A 22243-nucleotide genomic window follows, 5' to 3' on the forward strand; every position below is an offset into this window, starting at 1 on the left:
ACACTCAGAATAGCACTACTTGTTAAAGAGATCTTTTTCTCTGATATATATCTACCTTCTGCTCCTCTGACATTTAGGAAAGAGATAACAAATTTTCAACCAGTTGGCTCAAGACCCACCAGATAAATAGGAAAATGTTTAATAAAATAAATTAAAACATAGTACAACAAATATAATGCTATTCCTCAATGAAAGAGGGAAAAAAATATGGGAGGTCATTTGAGTAGAAAAATATAAGAAAACCTTTTTTGTTTTAAGAACTGTTAATCTTTCAGGACTCATACATGTTTAATCTTTGATGTTTCTTCATAGAATGCACAAGCTTGTAAAACCATCAACTGAAAAGAAATATGTAGATCTTACTGTATCGTTTGCCCCAGAAAATGATGGTGATGAAGATTTACCAGGACCCCCTGTAAGATACTACTTCAGTCAAGACAATGATTGACTACAAGGATTTTAAAATCACTCCAGAACCACTTCTTTTGATAAGAGTGTACTTAACTTGAGTAACTTTTAAAAGTCACAAAACGGTACTATGTATTTCTCTTTAATGAAGCCTTAATTTAAAAAAGAAAGAAAATTCAGTAGGAAACTGCACTGAAAAACTGTAAAACAGAATTGAATTTATTGTACATGTGTCCCTGTTCTCTTCTTACATTGATCTAGTCACAGGAATATCAATTACTGAACTGGAATGCCATTTTTATGATTTTCATCACAATGGGAATATATGTATTATCCTGAGCAAATGAAAACAGGAAGAATATATTTATCTGTCATCCTTTTCAAATGCAAGCAAGGTCTAAGGAAGTGACAACGATCAAGAATTGAAAGTCTTACAAAATGAAATAGAAAAGCTGCTTCTTGGAATCACTTTTTGTGGACTTTGAAAATTTGAGACATGTTGTTTCTATGTTTGTTCTACTGTTTGTTTTGTTCCAGTACCTCAAATGATTAGGCTTTGAAACTAAACACTTGATTATTTTGTGGATATCTTAGAAAAAAAGACAATTTATAATTGTGCAGTAAAAAGAAATATTTTTATGAGCAGAACTCTCCTGCTTCTTATAAGGGGTTTTTGACCAATCTGTTACATCATCATCATCATCATCATCACAATTAGAATATTTATCTTCCCAACTTATAAATAAGACCTTCTGTTGAAAACACCAGCTTATGAACTTTAAGATGAGGATCAGGTGAGGTTCCATATTAATATAGACCAAATAATTATGCTAAGTCTGACAATTGCCTATAGCCTACTTGGAGATAACAAAGAATTGAATGGAAAGTATGACTAATCCTGATCCTTAAAATGCCTCATAAAATGTCAGATGTTTTATAATTGTTTTTATTTGGAATTCACTGAATCTGATTTTCTCTATAACCCATCAGTCTATAGGAGACTTTAAAAGAAAAACATCCTTGGAAAGGAATGAAAAAAAAATAGTTAAAATGTAATACTTTTAACTTTTATTCTGATTATGAAAAGAGAAACTATTAATTTACTGCCCATTTCCAGAAACCAAGTGAACTGAGATAGTTTTTTTTAAGCCCTATTCAGCATAAGCCTTGTTTTGTTGAGACCTAATAGATAAAATGTAGATATGCTCTTTAAAAAGATAACTTATTCAGCTTTGGAAAGTCATTGAGGTCAGTAAATGATTGTTAAGTTTTGGAATTATGCAGTCTAAAGCAACTAGGAATTTATAACATCATTGTAGTCATTTTGCCATTAAGTTTTCCCTCCTTGCTACCCTTATTTGATTTTCTCTAATTTGTCAATATGAGAAGACTTACTCAAGATGCCAAGTACAAAAATACCAAAGATAGATATTAAAAACTGGATTTTGCATCAAGTTGAACTCATGTTGCTCTCCAATTTAGTACATTTAATGAAGGATATTTTTCCTCTCTTTAGACCACTTATAAATCATCTAGTTGATTTTGCTTGTCAGAAAGATGAATATTTGGTTGGGTTTTTTTTTAGGATCTGCTCTTATAAAAATATTCATTTTACCAGAAATAGGAGCAAAAAATTCCTATCACTACATAAGTGTGTATTACTAAGTGGGTCAGGGTGATTAAAGAAATACTAAAAGCAATTGTTTTTAAAATCATCAGTATTTATCACAATTCCTATCTTATTGCTTTCTAGTCCAAATGAAATAATATAATAAATTGTTTTACATATTTTAGTATTTTCAGGGGAAGCCCAAAATCCTAACATTTCGTCCCCAGACCCTAAAGTTTAAAATAATACTTTGTTCTTTATGCCATTCTCAAATTGGTTATCAGACAGTACTGAGAGTTTTCCCAGAGTAAATTAATGGCTATTGATAACCCATGCATTTATTTATAATTTGGAGGTCTTGGTGGTTTCCAGTTTATGGTTCTTTAGGAATAAACATGAAACTTTTCTATCAATGCATACTATAGGGGTGTCAAAATGTTTTTTAAGTATAAACAAAATTAACAGTATTAAATTCATTTTATGGTTATAACTGTCCATTTAGAGAGACAACCTTTTCTGCAAGTAATAAAATTCCAATCTGATCATTTCTGCCCCCATTGGAAAGCCATTGTGAGCTTTCAAGTGTTCTTCCTTTAATTGTTCATGTGTGCATTTCTGTGGTGTGAGATCTACATACATCAGTGACATATAAAGATGAATAACATGATTTGTACAGGACCATCAGGTAATTTTTTTAACTATTAAAATAATAAAATTCATATAATGGGTATCTTTTTTTAAAAAATGAGATATTTTTGTCTTGATCCATCATTAACATAGATTGAATGTCATTTTATTTTCCATTATTTATACTAGTTTAGCTTCAAGCTTCTGTGAAAAAAAATCTTGAGATTAAGCTTAGGGTATAGACAGAAAAATCCTAATTGGGGGATCCTGGAGCATCAATACATACTCTTCTTCACTGGAAGTCAAAGTAAAACCAAGTAATAGTGAAGGAGGAGCCACAGCAACTCTTTTAAAGATAATACCAGTAGACCTAAATCTAGCAGTTGGGAATCTATGATTTAGAGTACTATGGTTCCAGTGTAGTTTAAGGAGTCACTATTAACTTCTGATCTATAAAGTTGTCCTCACAAATTGTACAGAGTACCTGTGATCATAGTTTTACATTTCTGGGGTTTTAGGTATACACTATCTCTGATTTAGTGGAACAGTTTTGGGCCTTGAGAGTAGAAAAGCTGAGTTCTAGTCCTGAATGTGCTATCAACTCTGCCTTTGGGCACATCAATCTTTTAAGTCATCAACTAAGAATCTAGTAGATGTCAAGTGTACTCTATTCATAGGGATTGGAAGATAAAAGAAACTGTCACTGGCCTCATACTTAAAATTCTGCTCTTTTATTCAGAAAAAAAGTGGTGCTCATTATAAAAGGAAAATAGTAGTAGCCCCTGTTGACTCCCCCAGTTTCATGGTGGTACTGTATTATTTGGATTAAATATCACAGAAAAAAGAATGAAACCATATGAAAAGAACCATAAATTTCTAGTGAGAAACTTGGGTTCAAATTCCAGCTCTGCCACTGCAGGTCTTAATGTAAATGCTTAATCTCTTTAAAAATCTCAGTTTCTTCACTTATAAAGAGAGGACTAATGACACATGACCATTATAGTCAATTATAGCCTAAATCAATGGTGATTTACAGTGCTATTGGTGATCATGGTAATGATAATGATTGTGATGATGAAGGTATTCAGTCATATCAGCTAACACAAATTTTATTTTCTTTTAAAGATGGCTCTTCAAGAGTGCAAAGAGCATATTGAGAAATCTTGGTGATCTAAAGCAAAAAAGACGATATTAATTTAACCTTAGAATGCCTTGTTCAAGTTAACTTCTTTATCACTCAACTAATAAAAACAAGAGCTTTCTTGGGATCAACAAATCAATAGATTCAGAATCTGCCTTCTAAATATTTTTATTGTGGCAATATAAAACATTTAAAATGCAGAAACAAAATAAATAACCTGGAAAAATACCATGCTTATTCCTAGTGTCTGCATTTTCTTCCTAAAGTTTTATAAAGATTTTTCCAGTTTCTTTTTGTTTTACATTTTATGTAATGCAATATTTAATTTTTAATCTTTGTTCTACTTCTTTACCAGGAGTTATAGCTTATGATGTTTTTTGTTTGTTTTTTAGTTTTTGCAAGGCAATGGGGTTAAGTGGCTTGACCAAGGCCACACAGCCAGGTAATTATTAAGTATCTGAGGCCATATTTGAACTCAGATACTCCTGACTCCAGGGCCAGTGCTCTATCCACTGCACCACCTAGCCTCCCCTTGTTTTTTTTTTAAAGTGGACTATGTTATAGAAATGTAACATCAACATTTTTATCAGATATAAAGAGCAAAATAAGAATTAAAGGCTTCACATCTGTTAAATTCTGTTAGGAAAAAAATCCTGTTGCCAACACAATCAAGACTGTCTAACCTATGAGCCCTTCTCAATTGTCAGTCAAGATTTATAGTTTTCTGTGTTTTAAGCAACATTTAACCACCTAGGAGCGGCTAGATGTAGAAATGGTTAGAGCACTGGCCCTAGAGTCAGGAGTACCTGAGTTCAAATCCGGCCTCAGACACTTAATTACCTAGCTGTGTGGCCTTGGGCAAGCCACTTATCCCCATTTTCCTTGCAAAAAAAAAAAAACTAATAAAAATTTTTTAAAAATAGGAGAACATTTAACCACCTATATAGTAATATAGAAGAGCTAAATTACCCACATTTATGGATTTTTTTAGATCAAGAAAGTACAGTTGCCCTCTTTCAGAACTGGAAGTCTTTCTAGCTCATACAGAACAAAGTCCACTTAAAGTATGAATCTTTTCTATATCTCAAACAGAAAACCATCCAAACTTTCTTTGAAGGACTTCAATGCCAGTAAATGCATTACCACCCAAGAAAATGATTCCATTTTTAGAGCACTCTAGTTATTAGACTATATCCTTTAATGGAGTTCATATTTATCTGTTAAATACCCTTAGAGAACAACTTTATTCCCTCCTATTGAAAATACTTGACTTACTTCACAGTATTCCACCTTTTATCTTCTGTAGACTAAACATTTCTGGTTTTTTTCCCCAACTGAATCTTGTGCACTTTTTTCAATAAAACCAGGCAGTTATTTTGTGGATGTCTTTGCTAAAATATGGTGTCCTGAACTATACACAGTATTTAAGGTATTTATTCAGGACAAAGTAAAGTAAGGTTTTCATGTCTCTGTGCTCTAAATAAGAGATTCTTAATCTGGGACTGTAAATTAAGTTTTTAAAATATTTTGTTAGCTAGTTTTAAATAATGGGTTTCTTTTGCAGCTTTATTTTATTCATTTAATCATTCTTCAAAGGATTTCATACATTTCACCAGACTACCTAAGGGTCCAAGACACAAAAAGGTTAAGAATTCAAATCCTGTGATCTATGATGATGATGATGATGATGTTCGTTCTTCATTCTCAAAGAAGACCATAACATCAGGAAAGTGATGCTATGACAAGCACATGAACTGGATTTGAGTAGGGGTTTGCTGTGCTAAGTCATCATTCTCATTTTCTCCTGCAGATCCATCTGGGTCCAGTGGCCAGATATGAATCGGGACAACTGGAGATGGCCCTGGATGTGAGGCAATCTGGGTTAAGTGTCTTGCCCAAGGTGACACAACTGAGTACCAAGTGTTTGTGGCTGAATTCGAACTTCAGTTCTGACTCCAAGGCCAGTGCTCTACCCACTGTGCCATCTAGCTACCCTGGTCTATACTATATTTAATTCAACTTACAATTAATTTGGTTTATTTTATTTCTTTGTTCATACTATTAATCTAAAACTGGCTTATCTGTCACAACTTCTCAAGAGCCATCCTCTATAAACAGACACTTAATCCACTGAATGATTTTAAATTTTCATCCCATGGCACTGCTTCTTCCCCCCCCTCAAGAATTTCTTTGCTTTCTAATATTGTACATCAACAATTTTTAATTCCCAGTTTTATAAGTTGGTCTATAAAATTGATTTTTCCCAAAGCTCCAGTCTTTGATTATCACAATAGAACTTAAGAACTGAAAGGCAAGTAGAATTGGGGACATCCATCTAGTAGAACTCAAAGTGCCTCAAATTGTGAATTTGCACCTCTGGAACAACTTTAGTGAATTTTGCAATTTTAGACTCCCATTACCAGGCTCTCCATTGTCCTTCCCCACTTGTTGATGGTACTAACTAGATAATTATGATGGAAACTAGATAACTAATTTTCTAATGTGACATTAGACATGACAAATATTCAGTTTCATTTATCTGTAAATTTGAGGCAGTTGAATTAACTGACCTCTGAAATCCTTTAGCATGAGTCTGAAATCCTTTTAGATAGTAAAATAAGAGGAAAACAAAAGAAAAAGGACCTAAGGCCCATTAGTTTTAAATAATGAAGATAGGGAACTTTGGTCCTCACATACTCATTTAAGTGTTTTTTCATCTTATGCTCAGGTGCTTCCCTATCTGGTCAATTAAAATGTTTCTACTTGGAAAGTTCAAGTTAAAATCAAACTTCAAGGCCTGAAAGACATTGGAACTAACACAGCTTAACAGGAAATCTTACAGGAAACTAGTATAAGAAAATCAATTTAGACCAACCAAATCTCCAAAAAAAAAATTCAGATTTCATCAGAGATTAATGTCAGCTTATAAAAGTATGTGGAATTATATTCATCTCCAAAGTCCCTTCATAGCATTATTCTGTATCATCCTTGTAAGAAGATGACTCTACCAAGACAACATTCTACAAGTATGATGCTCAGATGAGACTTTTTGTCATTCAGAATTGGGATACACCAAGGAATATTCTTGCTAGAAAGAATTTTTGAAATAGGTTTTCCCAAGATCAGGCAGGCTGATTTACAATTTTATTTTAGTTAACGTTCACTTTTTCTTCTGTTTCTCTCCTCTCCTTTCTCATTTTATTGGATCCTTGGCCTGGAAAATCTGTTGGAAAAAAAGTTGAGATTAGTCAAGAATAGTAACTAAAGAAAAGGACAGAATGGTTTTAGACATGCTTTGGGAAGCAGCTTATTCTTCCTGAATTAACATGTTGTGTATATATAGTATTCATCTCAATTACAAACACTAACCATGTCTTAGGAGGCCAACTGAGCAAGATGTAGAGGTAATTGTATTTCTAGGCACTATCTGTCTGGGAAAACTTTATAACCCTAAATTGAGAAAATCCATAGGAAACTAAGAAAAGTATAAGAAATCACAAAGTCCCAAGAAATTGAATTATGCTAAAAGGTAAATGTAATTGAGACTAAAAATAGAGATGAGCAGTACTTTATAGCTTTCTCATAGGTAATAATCACTTTATAGAGTGATTTATTACTAGAAGATATACAGGCTGACCTTGTACCCTCAAGATGAAACTGATTGTTTTTGGTTTTTTACCTTAGGAAAACATTTAGGAACACAAAATGTGGATCCCCATATTCTAAAGTATGCCTCAGGTTTCAATATTTCTGAAAGGAAAAATAAATCTCTTTCTCACCATTCATATAATCATTCACATGAGGTTTAACAACATTTTTTATCACTGGGCTCATGAGATTGCTCTTGTCTCCATGGGGAAATTTTAATTGGTGAATCTGCCTTTGTATATCCTAAAGGAGCAAAAAAGGAAGAGAGATAATTTGACAACCTCATATTCTTAGTTCTATATTGTCATTTTCTAAATAAAATTGCTACATTTTTTGTAATACTTTGTTATCTTCAATCAAGCTATAACTTAAATATTTTACAAACACAATCAAGCCTACAATAATGGTTTTCAAAATGTGGACCAAAGACATTTTGACTGACACAAAATGTACAGTACTCTTAATTAAAATCACATGCATTGGGGGCAGCTAGGTAGTGCAGTGGACAGAGCACCCGCCCTGGAGTCAGGAGTACCTGAGTTCAAATCCAGGCTCAGACACTTAATAATTACCTAGCTATGTGGCCTTGGGCAAGCCACTTAACCCCACTGACTTGCAAAAATCTAAAAAAAAAGGAATGTCAAAAAATAAAATGCATAGCTCTCCTAGTGCCCTAGATTACTTAGAGCAAAATGTGAGCAAAAAAAAGGTTTGCATTAGTCATCAGTAATAGAAAAACAGAATCTGAAAGTATGTTCTGTTGGGGAGCTTTGCATCTTTATTTTGGAGAGAAAGTAAATGACTTGTTCTTCATGTCATTTCTCTCTTGACTATGACATGGGATACTCCAGGAAGACTTCAAACAAAGTTCTTAGGAGGCTTAAAAGACAAAGCCTACAAAAGGTAAAGGAAACAGCTGTCAGATGCAAATAAACATTTCTACCCTAGAAAAAGCAGGAAGGTGGAATACCTTAATAGCATATGAAAAGTCTTGTGAGACTTTCCTCCAAGATATAGACAATATTCATACCTTTGTCCTCAGTCACTCACCTACATCAAATTCCCAAAAGAGTGTACAGGTGAAAATGACTGAATGAAAATCACTCTAAGGGAACCATGGCCTTGAGTCAGGAAGAATTTGGCCAACCTTTCTCCTCTCCTGCTTTAAAAGCAAAGTTCTCAGGGAGTCAAAGGAAGAAGCTTCTACAGATGCTTAACAGTCATTGGACTAGCTCATTGGTTACCATTTAGGAGTTGGGATAATGCTGCAAAGAGTCTGTGTTAAAAATTCTTTAATAAGGTCTTAAGTAGTTAAAAAATAAAAAGCCCAATTATGTTATAAATTGTCATCCAATTGTTTCTAAACCACCTCAAGAATAGAAGTTTGTTGACTGGTTAAGGCCTCTACTTCTGTTCTGTACTCCACCTCATTAAATTCTTCTTTGTCATGAATTAAACTATCCCACTTTTATGATTTCTACAGTTTCACCTCCATTTTCAACAAAATGTTACTTATCTTGGGAAGCAAGTCCTATTTCTATTTTTCATTTCATTCCTGTTGCCAACTAGAAAGTCTTGCATGTTTACAGATGAGAAGTAAATACTCATAGAACTAAATTGAAGTGAATTCCCTACTGACTGTTGAAGGCTGACCCCTAGATGCTCAGCTAGCCTCTCAGATGTAACACAACTAAAACCAAACCCCATTATTTTCCTTTCCAGATTAGCTTCTTATTTTGGCTTCTTTATTTCTGTGAATGGTACTATAATTCTATACTCATCCAGGCTTAAATCTCTGTATTAGTCTGAAAACTCCATCTCTCAACTCAGGGGGCTTCCAACCCTCAGCCATACATTCAAATAATTAACAAATCATATCAATACCTTCTCCCAAGTGTTTCTTGAATACATAATTTTCTTTTTTTCATTTTGTGTTTCACAAGACAATGGGGATAGGTGATTTGTGGAAGGTCTCACAAGTAATTATTAAGTGTCTGAGACCACATTTGAACTCAAGTCCTCCTGACTCCAGGACCAGTGCTCTATCCACTGCAATACCTAGCTGCCTCAACACTTTCTTTAAAAAAAAAAGTTTTACTACTTTTCATTTCTACTGAAATGCATACAGTTCACTTCATTACCTCATATCTGAACTATTACAAGAAACATACCAAGATTTTCATCAGTGGAATGTATAAATGGTTTTAGATTTCCCCGAGTTTCCTTCACAAAATAATCAATGACACTGAAGAGGTTTGGGAGTGTCACCTGAGTATTAAGACAGAAAACACAAGAGAAGAAGGTTATGTCTAATGACCACAGGAGCAATCTAGTAATATCTTTTCCCTACAACCACCCAATCTAATATTATAAGACATAATATAACACCATAGGAGGTACAGAATTAACATTAATGTCCGTTTGCAGGACCAGCACCATGGGTGGGGGGTGAGCTAAATAAGGTAAATTATAATATGTATGTTACTTTTATGCAAATTGAAAAATCAGTTTCAAGTGAAAATCAAGGCCAACCTCTAAGGTGAAAAACAATTACAAAGGCAATTGTATACAATATTAATTATATAATAACACACTATAGGAAATACTAGAGTTCATAGTTTATGAAATAAAAAAATGGTATTTCAATAATAGCTGGTGGATTCATTTTCCCCCTGTAAAACAATGCCAATTGCCCATTGCCCCTAAGGTTGAAATTAGTGCAGTCATTCCAATATCTCAATCTTAATCTCCTTTTACACATTTAGAATATTCTAAAAATTCCTAGGATTAGATTTAGAATATTCTAAAAGTTCCTAGGATTAGGAACTGAGGAATCCTGGGAAAAGGTTAGAGACTAGAAATCAAAAACAGAGATGAGTGAACCAGGAACTTTGCTACCTCCAGTTGGAGCCCATCATCTCTATGCTCTTGAGGTCACAACACAGGAAATTCTTTGGCTTTCCTTTTCCTCTCCATTGAATTGGAAGCAATAAATAAGACTGGGAAAGAACCGGGAGGAGTAAGGAAGCCCAATGAGAACAATATAAATTTCTTTGAAACTCATCAGTTTCTAGGAAAACAAAAGCATTACCTTCCTTCCTCCATCTCAGCCCTAAAATGGTTCCTTTCCTTCCCTCAATCTAGAGTCAGACCACTTCACTTGCAAGTATTACTCATCCCACTAAGGATATAGAAGTGTCATAATGGCATATAGACAAAGAAGGAATGGATTATTTTTCCTCCACCCCCTCCACTGTTATTTTGCAGGTGGAAGAAATAAAGGGAGGGGGGAGGAGTGAATGGACAAGGAGGGAAGGACTTTTTCCCAAACCTTTCCTTTAAAATTTGAAAATGAACTAATTTGAAAAAGAATTACAGGTTTCTTTACCTTTTCCTAAATCTAAAAGAATTCTAATTTAAAACTCTTATACTAGAGGAAAATTAAGTCAGAAGTCTAGAAAAATTAATATTGTCTCACCTAAACATAATTTACATTTAGAAAGAATTGTGCAAAGTGAACAACTTTTACTATCTTCTGCCCCTACTCTCTCATCACCCAGGCTGAAGTTGTCCCTCTCTATACTCTCCAATGAGAAATTTTTTATAGCCTCAATGCCTTTAACATGATATCTTTCCTCAGTATATATTTCCTAGGCAATAAGTTTTGTCTTTATTTTTCAATCTTCTTTATAGTTCTAGAAAGCAGAAGTTTGTGACAGTTACCACAAAGATAATGACTTACTGGTTTTTCCAGTTCAATGGTGTAGTTAGCTCCTGTGCTCACCACTCTGTAGTGCTTTATTCTGGGAGGGCTGAAATAAAGCAAAAAGCAACAAAAAAAAAATCTTTCCCATTGGTTCTCCTTGTTGTGGGTGGGGGGGGGGGGGGGACTAAACATGTATATGACAAATTTTCCAAGGAGCCCGGTAAAATGTTTAGGGAATCCTTTTATCTTCATATCTTTCTCAGGCTACTGAAAGCTAATGATCTATAGGGATCTATATCAATGACAGTGACTCATGAGAAGAAAAGTCCTTCAATACTTGTAGCATCCACAATTTCATTAGTGTGCATGCACACAAGAGCAGTCTGAAGCTCCTCTATATCTCTGAAGAAAATAGTAAGTCATATTTACATGAGTGCTTTAAGGTTTACAAAGTACTTCCCCCACAACCATTCTGTAAGGCATATTATAATAGTATTTATGTCATACGTTAAGCTTTGCAAAGTGCTTAATGTAAACCATATTTTATCTTCACATCAATCCTGGAAGGTAAGCACTAACATTATTCCCATTTTATAGGAGCTAAAATTTCCCTCATTTTATAGATGAAACTGAGGCAAGATGAATGTTAAGTACATATGTTTTATCATTATCTCCAAGGCAGAAAATAAGTGATCTGTCCAGGGTCAAGTAGGTGTCTAAGGCTGAATTTGAATTCAAATTTTCATAACATAAAATCTAACAATTACAGTCTAGTGATTCCATTATACAGAGAGGGAAAGTGAGGAGTAGATAAGTTAAGTGATTTGATGAAGATAGAGGTATTGGGATAGTCATGATCTTTATGAAATCACAACTGAAATAAAACTATTACTTGGGAGTCAGTCTCCTGATGATGAACCTGGAACCATCTGATGATGGGAAAATGCCCTTCAGGGAAAGGGGGGCTTAATTCATCTATATTTGGGGTGTAAAACTCACCAACTCTCTGACTTCAAAAAATAACAAAAGTTTAGATTTCAATTCAAAGGTTACTGCAAAGTTCACAGGTTATTATCGAAAGTCCATAGATTACTATATAAAGTTCACAGGTGACCACAAATAGTTCACAAGTTAAGCTCTGCAGATAGTGATCCACTTAAAGGACAGACTGATTAGTAGAAGTTGAGATTAAAAAAGGCTAAAGTGCATAAGAGGGAAAGGAAGAAAAGAAGTTTAGATCAACATAGACCCAGTTACATGAAACCAGGTTCATATTGGTAGTTACATATTGGGAAAGCAGTAGTGAAGTTAAAAGGGAAAAAGAAAAAATAGAAGCTTAGAAAGGAGGAGGGGGAGGGGAATGGAGGAGAGGAAAATCAAAGAGAGAGACAGAGACAGAGACACAGAGTCAGAGAGACATAGAGACATAGAAACAGAGAGAGAGAGAGAGAGAGAGAGAGAGAGAGAGAGAGAGAGAGAGAGAGAGAGAGAGAGCAAGCAATCCAGGAAAGAGCAAGAAGGAAAAAGAGAAAGCGTTTAATCAGAAGTCCGTTCAAACACCTTTTTGGTGGACAGAACAAGGGTAGTACTTGAGGAGGGGTTTAGCTCCTTGGCTCCAGGTATTCTCCAATGCATATGCCACAGGGGTGGTCCCCAAGTAGTGATAAAGAGAATATCCATTGCACATGAATGGTGTTCTACAGCAGTGGCTGTAGTGGAATGTAGAAAATGAAATATCAAGGAGGACCAGACAAACTTGTAGGAAGAAATAGTTATTTAACTTTAAAGTGTCACTAAATGGAGCAGCTAGGTGGTATAGTGGCTAGAGCACCAGCCACAGAGTCAGGAGGAAGTGAGTTCAAATGTGGCTGATGACACTTGATATTTATTAATTATGTGACCTTGGGCAAGTCACTTAAATCCATTGCCTCAACACTAACTCATTTCTCAGATCACATCTTGGAAGCTTCACTCCTATTCTAGTTCTATGTTGCATAAAACTGCCTGGGGGATTTTTGTTACTATTTCTGAATTCCAGCTATGTGTAAGGGGTCAAAAAAAGAGCAAAAATTAACTGGGACTAGGATTCACAATTATAGTTGGCATTAGAACACATCCTTCCTCCCACTGGTTATTGTGATCCTGGCTCTCACCTCAGCTCTATCATTTTTTTCAAGGATTTGTTAGAATAAAAAAGAAGTTAATACAATTTACTATCTTGAGATTTCCTGCTTGAAAACATAAAAGACAAAAAAACCCACTGTAAATTACCTTGTTTAGCACTGAGACTCACAGGATTTTGAGCCATATAGGACCTAGTTCAAATCCCACATTTTCCAGACGAAGAATGAGACCCAAAGTGAAATGGTTTGCTCTAGGTCACACAAGTTATAAAAGAGCAAAGTTGGAGCTCAAGTTCGGATCTTCTGACTCTAGGGTCAATGCTCTTTCTACCACACCACCCCTACCTCTTACTATTTCTTAGACTTTGACCTATGTTCTTGGGAAGATACAATCTGTTGGTAAATCATCTTCCATCCTAGCTTGCTAACCACCATACCAATTTAAAGAAGATAAAAATAAAACCGGAAGCTGCATTATGAGACCAGCTTCTCTGCCTTTTGAATCCACATACTCTAGCATTGGGTCAGACGTCTTCCATCATGAGAAGGGTCACCTTAATAATCTGGGCAGAAAAGGATTCTATCCCTCCCTAATCTAAAAACTCATGATTGATTAACAGGTGGAGTTTATACCTCCCTAAAGCTGCTTCTGTATAAGCAATGTGTTCTTTGTTGCTCCTGTTTTGCCAGACACAATCATTGACTCACATGACTGAATTGTGTTTCCTGTTCCATCTGTAAGAGAGATTTACTTTTGTGGGCAACACAGGTGTTTCCTAATACTGGATTACTGCCAATTTCTTGACAATGAATTCTTTGTGTGCTGGGACCAAATAAGATTGAGTAAGATAATTATTCTTCCATCCAGCTAGAAAGAAGTACAGAACTGAGAGTCAAAAGACCTGAGTTCTAATCCTGAATCTTCTAACTAGCTAGGCATGCTTGGGTAAATCCTTTGAACTTTGTGAGCTCCAGATTGCTCATCTATAAAACAAGAGAGCTGAATTAGGTATGGCCTCTCAGGTTCCTTCCATGATTCTAATATTCATTGCTATTCTTCACTATTAAGTATGTTAAGATTTTCCTGTATAATAAAAGTACACTCAGACTCACAGAAATGTTTTTAAAAGACTTTCTGTGGAATTTTGGAAGAGACAGAGACAATCTGGGAGCAAATTCTTAAGAATCATGTTGTTTACTGCGAAGAGCAGCAAATACAATGAAGTTTGGAAATCGAAAACAGCTAAATCCTCAAAATGCACAAACTGAACTTGGATTCTAGAATGTTCTAATTTGACTATTCCATTTTCCTACTTTTGAACTGTGAACCTACTTTAAAATGAAGAGAATTTTCCCACAAGGACATTTTCATAATAATATTTATAACAAACTTAAACATTCAAATAAGTAATTTACAACTTAATTTAATTCACAAAACCCTCAATCTTTCAACTTTGTTACTGACTCTTTTTTGGGGTTCTTCATCTTCTATCAAGAGCAAAAGCTTTGTCAAATTGAGGAAATTTCTAGTATGATGTATGATGTATAATGTATGACTGTAAAAATCAATTTCTCTTGATTGTTTCTCACATGATATTACAGAGTAACAGAGTATATAATGCAAACTGTAAGAATGCAACATTGAAACATACTATCTATATAGGACAGCATTCTAAAAATTCATTTGGTCAAAAACCACATCCACATTCAAAATGCTCAACCATGTGGAAAATTCAATGCTCTATCTGGACAAGTTTAGAAGATGCAACAAGGCAGAATGGAAAGAATATCGACATTTTACACATAAAAACCAACAAATGTGAGGAACTAAAACAATTTTTAATGAACTAATAAAGAGTGAATTAGGCAGAACCAGGAAAGCAATACATGCAATGATTACAGCCATGTAAAGGGAAAGAACAACAAAACAAAACTGAACTCTGTAATTATAATATACACGCTTGGTCCCAGAAGAGATTAGAAGATGTATGCCTCCCACTCTGCTGAGATGTGGAGGATTATGAGTACAAAATGCTATGTTTGCTGTCTATATAGTAGTTGATTTAAGTTGATCATTTTGTTTTTTTTAACAAAGGAATGTTTACTAGGAAACAATATATATTTAGAAATTAATGTGGTACATTCAAAAAGCATCAAGAAAATTTTTCTTAAAAAGGAACATATCTTGTGAAGGGAAGGAAAGTAAAGGGAATGGGGAGGGGAAGGAAGGAAGGAAGGAAGGAAGGAAGGAAGGAAGGAAGGAAGGAAGGAAGGAAGGAAGGAAGGGATGAAAGGAGGGAGAAGGGAGGAAGGAAGGAAGAAAGGCAGAAGGAAGGGAGGAAGGAAAGGAGGAATCTTAAGAAAATTGAATCAGAAGTTAGAAAATTTAGATTTGAGGATTAAATTCCTGATTTCCCCAATTACAAGCATTCTCTATTTAGACTACCCTTTAGATTATTTTATGTATACTCATACATACAGAATATTGTGAAATTATGAGAGCTATCTTCTGAAAAAAGAAAAATGAAATGTACCTCCCTTTCTTCTTTACATAAGTGGGAGACTATGGATGGATAAATGAACCACTGCATAAGTTGAACTTGGGTGATGGCTTGTTTTGCTGAGTCGTTTTTCATCCTTTTTCTTTTTTTTATTCTTTGTTATAATAGATAACTATCTGAGAAGGCAGGGATATATTGGAAAATGAAGGAGATGTAAAAATAAAAAATTGTAATATGTGTTTTTTAAAAAAAAGTAAGGGGCTGCTAGGTGGTTCAGTGGATAGAGCACCAGCCCCAGAGTCAGGAGTACCTGAGTTCAAATACGGCCTCAGACATTTAATAATTACCTAGCTGTGTGGCCTTGGGCAAGCTACCTTAACCCTTTTGCCTTGCAAACAAAAAAAAAGTTACCTTGTGTAGTATATCGAATTCTCCCCTGAGTATAATTTAAGCTCTTTATAAGCAGGACTTTGTTGGGGTTTTTCTTTGAATCTTCAACACGTAGCACACAGTGCCTTTCACATTTCAGGTGCTTAATAAATGCTCGTTTAATTGAATTGAGTGAATCTACTGTATGGCATTTAACAAGTCCCTTAATCTCTCTAATCTTCAATTCTCTCATTTTCAAAATAGAAATTGTTATATTTGTACCTATCTAAAGGGCTTATGGGAAGAAAAATCATATTATATATTAGTATAGCATTTTAGAATTGTATCTCATTTTTCAGTGTAACTAACAATTTTAATGAAAGCTAGAAAAAAATCACTAAATCAAAGCAAAAAATCAAGAAAGTAATAAGAATAAAACATTAAACCTTTTTTAAAAATACTGACAATATTTTTGAATAGGTATGTCACACATCTGCAGACAGATTAATCAGTCAAACATGCATGAGAAATTGGAAAGAAAATATTTCTTTCCTAGGTCCTATTCCCTGTCCTGACATGAATTAGTTGTATGTGGTTCTTCAAGTCATCTCACTGGTTGAGCTGTGTCCTCATATTTAAAAAAAGGGGGAGGCTGGAATAGAAAATTAAATTCTGAAATTTTTTAAAATTAAATATTTTATTAATAAAAGTCTACAATGTGTTTGTTTTATTATTTAATTTCATGTTAAAGTCTTTTGCATGCACTCAAAAAAATTTGGTGGCAAAGAAAGAGGGAAAGTCCTATATGTATTTAGTACAAATATTTGTAAAGTTCTTTTTAAAGTATCAAGGAACTAGAAGTTAGGTAAATGTTCATTAATTGAGAAATGAATGAATAAATTTTGACCTATGAATAAATTGAATATAAGAAATCATGAAAGAAATGGCTTCATAGAAACTCAAGACTTAAATGAACTGATGCAGACTAAAGTGAGAACTAGAATAAGTATAATATTGTAAAAATGAACAAATATGAAAGACCTAAAAAACTACAAATTAGTCTTGATTTCAAAGGGCTAATGATAAAGCATGTTGCCCACCTCCTGATAGGGAAAAACAGATAATTTTGGACAAGATCAATGTGGGAAATTTGTTTACAAAGCCTATTTGTTAAAAGGGTTTTGTTTTGTCTTTACTTTTATTTTCATTAGAAGGATGGAAAGAAGAAAATACTTGATAATTTAAAAAACTTTTTAAATTATTATGAAAATAAACAATTTGCAAGTCCAGGATTTTGCTTGACTTGCATTTCTTCTCTTCTTCAAATGAAAGTTGAAAGTAATAAATTATCTCTATTCTGAAACTAATGTATCTATTTTTTCTCTAAAACCTGGATAGAAAAATCCACTAAGCAAAGCTGCACTTGAGTGGAAAATGTCCCACCCCTACTCCATCCAGACTCTTCTTAATGGCATTTATTGATAATCACCACTTACTGTGGTCATTGAAACTCCTTCAAGTGACTTAATGGTGTTTGGATCTTAGCTTTGTATACTTCTCTCAGACTAAATTATATTTGTTTACTCCTTTTAAATCAGCTTTCAGTTTCTGTTACAAGGTTGGCTGGTTAGTTTGTTTTTTCAGCATGGTGATTATGAGGCAAAGAGCTGCAGGTTCATTCCCAGAAAGACTGACAACTTATATCTTTTTTACCATCACAAACTGCAGATCTTTCACCCCAATCAACTGTCCAGAAAACATGTTCCACTGATCACCAAGGGAAATGAACAAGAAGGCATGTATGGATTAGAGAAAATCCATCATCACAAAAATGTCATCTTTGCCAAAACCATTGACAAGTCAATGTACTCTCTAGGCCACCAATGTCATTCAGATCTATAAAATTCTAAACAGTTCATTAAAATGAAAAATTAATAATAATTAGTAATCATACTCTTAATGAGATTGACAAATCTATTCTCAAATTATAACAGGATCATAATTGAATCATCTTGTGAGATCATATAACCATTTAAAGGACTTTGCAATCACCTATTCCAAAGTTTTCATTTTTTACATAAGGTTTCAAATGTCACAAAGTCAAAGTCAAAAAGGAAGTGAATAAATGAACTGAAATAAAGAAATTTTAAATTCAAGACCTTCAGAGAAGAAGATTCAACAATTAGCTATTTAATAGCTAACGACATTTATTTATGAGAAAGTATTTATATTTAACCTGGACATCTCTTCAAAATGTTTATTTATGCTTTCTGCCCTATGGGTAATAGAAACAGCTGGGTTTTTTCCTCTTTGAATGTTTTGCCATTGATTTGTATAATGTTAAAGTAAACCCAAAACTGCAACAGTTAGTAATTAAGAATAAGGTCAGAAAGTAACCAGTGATATCCCAGTAGATTACCACTTTCTTCTATCTAAAATTCTCAATTGACTTTATAAGGGTCATTTAGATATAGGAATTGAATATGAAGTTCTTCTGTCTTTGCTTCTTCTCAAGTTATAAATATAAGGGACTATTTAAAGTCACTAAGAAAAAGAAATGTCTGACTTCCATAACATCCTGGCTTGAATTGGTTTCACTTTTACTGTTTTGTTACTAAACTATGACATTCACATTTTATTGAGAGGCATCCTGATTTAGTGGTTAGAGACCTAGGCTTGTAGTCAGGAAGACCTATATTCAAATCCTGTCTCTGACTTACTATGTAATTTTGGTCAAGACATCAAATTAGCAGAGCTTTAGGAAACTAAAAAAAGAAGGCATAAAAGAGTTACTAATGACTTAGAGAAGGGGCTTTTGTCAACACTAATAAAATGACTGATCTGGACCTCCCCATCCCCAAAAGATACTTATCCTAATACACTACACTGGTAATACTCTATTAGTTATGAAGAAGGAAACTGAAAAAGAAGGAAATTATCAAGTTTGTCATGTGGTCGAGTCAATTCATTTGACCAAAAATAAACAGGTCTTTATGTAAAGGAGATGCAATTCTGCTCAAGTGATTTGACCTGTATTCTTAATTCTGTATTATGCAGGGCAGTTCCCAATCTATGGAGCTCCTTTTTTTCAGCTCAAATTCATCATAGAATCAACACAGTCAGTATTTTTTTCACTTTGTCTCATGTCATGTTGGTTTTTTCTTATTATTATAACAATATCATGCTCTAGATTGGTTCCTTGTTTATGTCTCTACCTTTAGTTCACTATTCTTTTCTCTGTCTTTTTACATATTTTTGTTTGTTTGTTTGTTTGTTTAGGTTTTTGCAAGGCAATGAGGTTAAGTGACTTGCCTAAGGCCACACAGCTAGGTAATTATTAAGTGTCTGAGGCCGGATTTGAACTCAGGTACTCCTAACTCCAGGGCTGGTGTTCTATCCACTGCACCACCTAGCCGCCCCTACATATGTGTTTTGTGACTAAAGGATAGTGGCTAATGGCCATAGTAAGATAGGACAATTAGCAATTCAAAGTTATGGTTACACTATTATTCTGAAGGATAATTAGTGCTTCGTCATTTCATTTTATAGTTTGGTAAATGGAGCCTGGGATTACTTCTGTGAAAAACAGATATTCAAAAACACATAAACAAAGTTCATTTTAAGCTTTAAATGGTCACTTTTCAATTACATTTTTCTTTTGGACCCAAGTTAGTATATTTGCTAATTGTTCTTTCTATAATAGCAGATATTTGCCTAATCGGTTTTTACTCTGCTATATGTTTTTTGGTTGCTGTTGTTTTTAGTTTTTGCAAGGCAATGGGGTTAAGTGGCCCCAAGGGCACACAGCTAGGTAATTATTAAGTGTCTGAGGCCGGATTTGAACTCAGGTACTCCTGACTCCAGGGCCAGTGCTCTATCCACTGCACCACCTAGCCGCCCCCTTGCTATATGTTTTTAAAACATTTTCCATATTAAGAATTAAATAAAAAAGTATAAATCATAGGACTCAATATTTTTAATGACAGAATTCCTTTTAAATATTAGATAAATTTCATAAATTCAACATACTCTATTTCTTGTCTGATGGTAATGGAATAATTCCCTCTGTCACTACCAGGTCTTAGGATCATATTTCCTGAAGAAGGGTTCTTTTCTAGCATTTCAGTTGCTTCTTTTCTAGACACTGAATAAAAGCACCTACAAATGAAAAAAAGATAGAATTAATTATTAATTTTTAATCATTCTGATTAATCAAAAAGATTGCTTTAAAAAATGCTTTGAATATCTTGTAGAAGAGAGAGAGAGAGACTGATGTTTCCCCTCTTGTGGTTGTGCCACAATAATTCATCTTATAACTCCAAAGGAACACAACTTGTTACAACTGTTACTCTGTGTGAATATTATAATGCTTAAAAAAATATCTTCCTTTCATTCACCTCACACACCCCCCATCGTGTCCCTACTAAATGAGAAGGCAAAATTTTAAATCATTTCTTTAGCAAAATCTGACCACTCTTTGAATGTCTCCAACAGGAATAGCTACTGAAAATAGACAATAAATGGTTTCATTTCCATTCTGCGGTTTTACAATAAGCTTTTAAATAAATCTTATTTGCTTCTATTATCCATAGAGGATATCATTTCAATGTTAATGCACTATTGGAATTGTGCTCCAATTGCTTTCTAATCTTTAAGGGTAAGTCTGAATGCCTTCTTAAACTCACCATTAGGCACACTGCATAGCTCCTGTGGCACTTAGAGTATTGATTCTAATTAGTGAGATTTAATATGAGCATCTTTAAAAAAAATAATTTGATAGTCCAGCATCTGATAAAATAGGAATGATGAAAGAATGTCATACTGTTTCATTGTGTTTGGTTGGGTTATTAAACTGAATCTTTTTTAAAAATTGACATTTTATTTGTTTTCCAATTATATACAATAGTAGTTTCTACCTATCATCTTCTGTAAGATTTTGAATTTTACAATCTGTCCTCCTCCCTCCCTTCCCTCCCCCACCTCCACAGAAGGCAGTCTGGTAATCTTTACATTGTTTCCATGCTATAAATTAATTGAAACTGAAGGTATTGGGGTGGCTAGGTGGCGTAGTGGATAAAGCACCGGCCCTGGAGTCAGGAGTACCTGAGTTCAAATCCCGTCTCAGACACCTAATAATTAGCTAGCTGTGTGGCCTTGGGCAAGCCACTTAACCCCGTTCACCTTACAAAAACCTAAAAAAAAATTGAATTACTATCTCCTTGAGGAGAAAGTAAAATATTGGAGATAGCAAAATTATGTAGTATATAAGACATACTTTTTTTTATTAATTGAAGGTAATAGCCTTTGGTCTTTAAGTTCCATAGTTCTTTCTCTGCATACAGATGGTATTCTCTGTCGCAGGTGCTCTAAAATTGTCCCTGATTATTGCATTAATGGAATGAGCAAATCCAATAAGATTGATCATCACCCCCATTTGTCATTAGGGTGTACAATGTTTTTCTGTTTCTGCTCATCTCACTCATCATCAGCTCATGCGAGTCTTTCCAAGGCTTCTCTGAATTCCCATCCCTCTTGGTTTCTAATAGAACAATAGTATTCCATAACATAAACTGTATCTTTTTGTTTCTCTTTTTATTCTTCATTATAAGGGATGGCTCATTGATTTGGGTTGGCGGAAGGAGTAAATGAGAATAATAGAACACAAAAGTTTTGGGGAAAAAATCTATTGATTAATATTTATAAATTTTAAAGTGATGGCAAAGGGCTTCTACAATGGTATCATGAAAGACTCTGAATGATGACATGGACCCAGACATTTACCTGCAATTCTCACTTCCATCAATTAGCTCAGTCCTGAGTCTAGGTCTTTTGCCTACTCCCTGAGCACAGTCTTTTCCTACAGACTGCTGGGAGCTCAGATCTATGTCACTCAGATATTTATGTCTGCCAGGACCATGTTAACAGTTTCCAGTTATCCTTGATGACATTCCAGCATAGGATTCAGGGTCAGAAACCAACTTGGCTGGTTTTAAAATAAGGGATTGCCTATCTCTGACTAACTCTAGAAACAATTCCTCAGGAGCCAATGCTAAATCACTGAAGACACCTTACTTTTTATCACAGAATTGATTCTGATTGTCCACACCTAGT

General features: G+C 34.3%; 2 protein-coding genes across 2 annotated transcripts in view; one reads left to right on the top strand and one right to left on the bottom strand.

The window, feature by feature from the left end:
- The window catches only part of UBA6 (ubiquitin like modifier activating enzyme 6), a 76633-nt gene extending 72604 nt beyond the window's left edge, over nucleotides 1-4029 (top strand). The window contains exon 33 of the mRNA XM_074229331.1: nucleotides 313-4029. Within this exon, the coding sequence (XP_074085432.1) occupies nucleotides 313-448 (136 nt within the window). The 3' untranslated portion in view covers nucleotides 449-4029. The remainder of the gene's footprint in view (nucleotides 1-312) is intronic.
- STAP1 (signal transducing adaptor family member 1) overlaps nucleotides 1988-22243 on the bottom strand; it is a 62590-nt gene continuing 42334 nt past the window's right edge. The window contains 6 exon segments of the mRNA XM_074229332.1: nucleotides 1988-7008; nucleotides 7565-7623; nucleotides 7625-7676; nucleotides 9605-9701; nucleotides 11176-11245; nucleotides 20162-20290. Coding sequence (XP_074085433.1) covers nucleotides 6935-7008; nucleotides 7565-7623; nucleotides 7625-7676; nucleotides 9605-9701; nucleotides 11176-11245; nucleotides 20162-20290 — 481 coding nt within the window. The 3' untranslated portion in view covers nucleotides 1988-6934.

Source organism: Macrotis lagotis, chromosome 3 (assembly GCF_037893015.1).
Source record: "Macrotis lagotis isolate mMagLag1 chromosome 3, bilby.v1.9.chrom.fasta, whole genome shotgun sequence".
Classification (NCBI taxonomy): domain Eukaryota; kingdom Metazoa; phylum Chordata; class Mammalia; order Peramelemorphia; family Peramelidae; genus Macrotis; species Macrotis lagotis.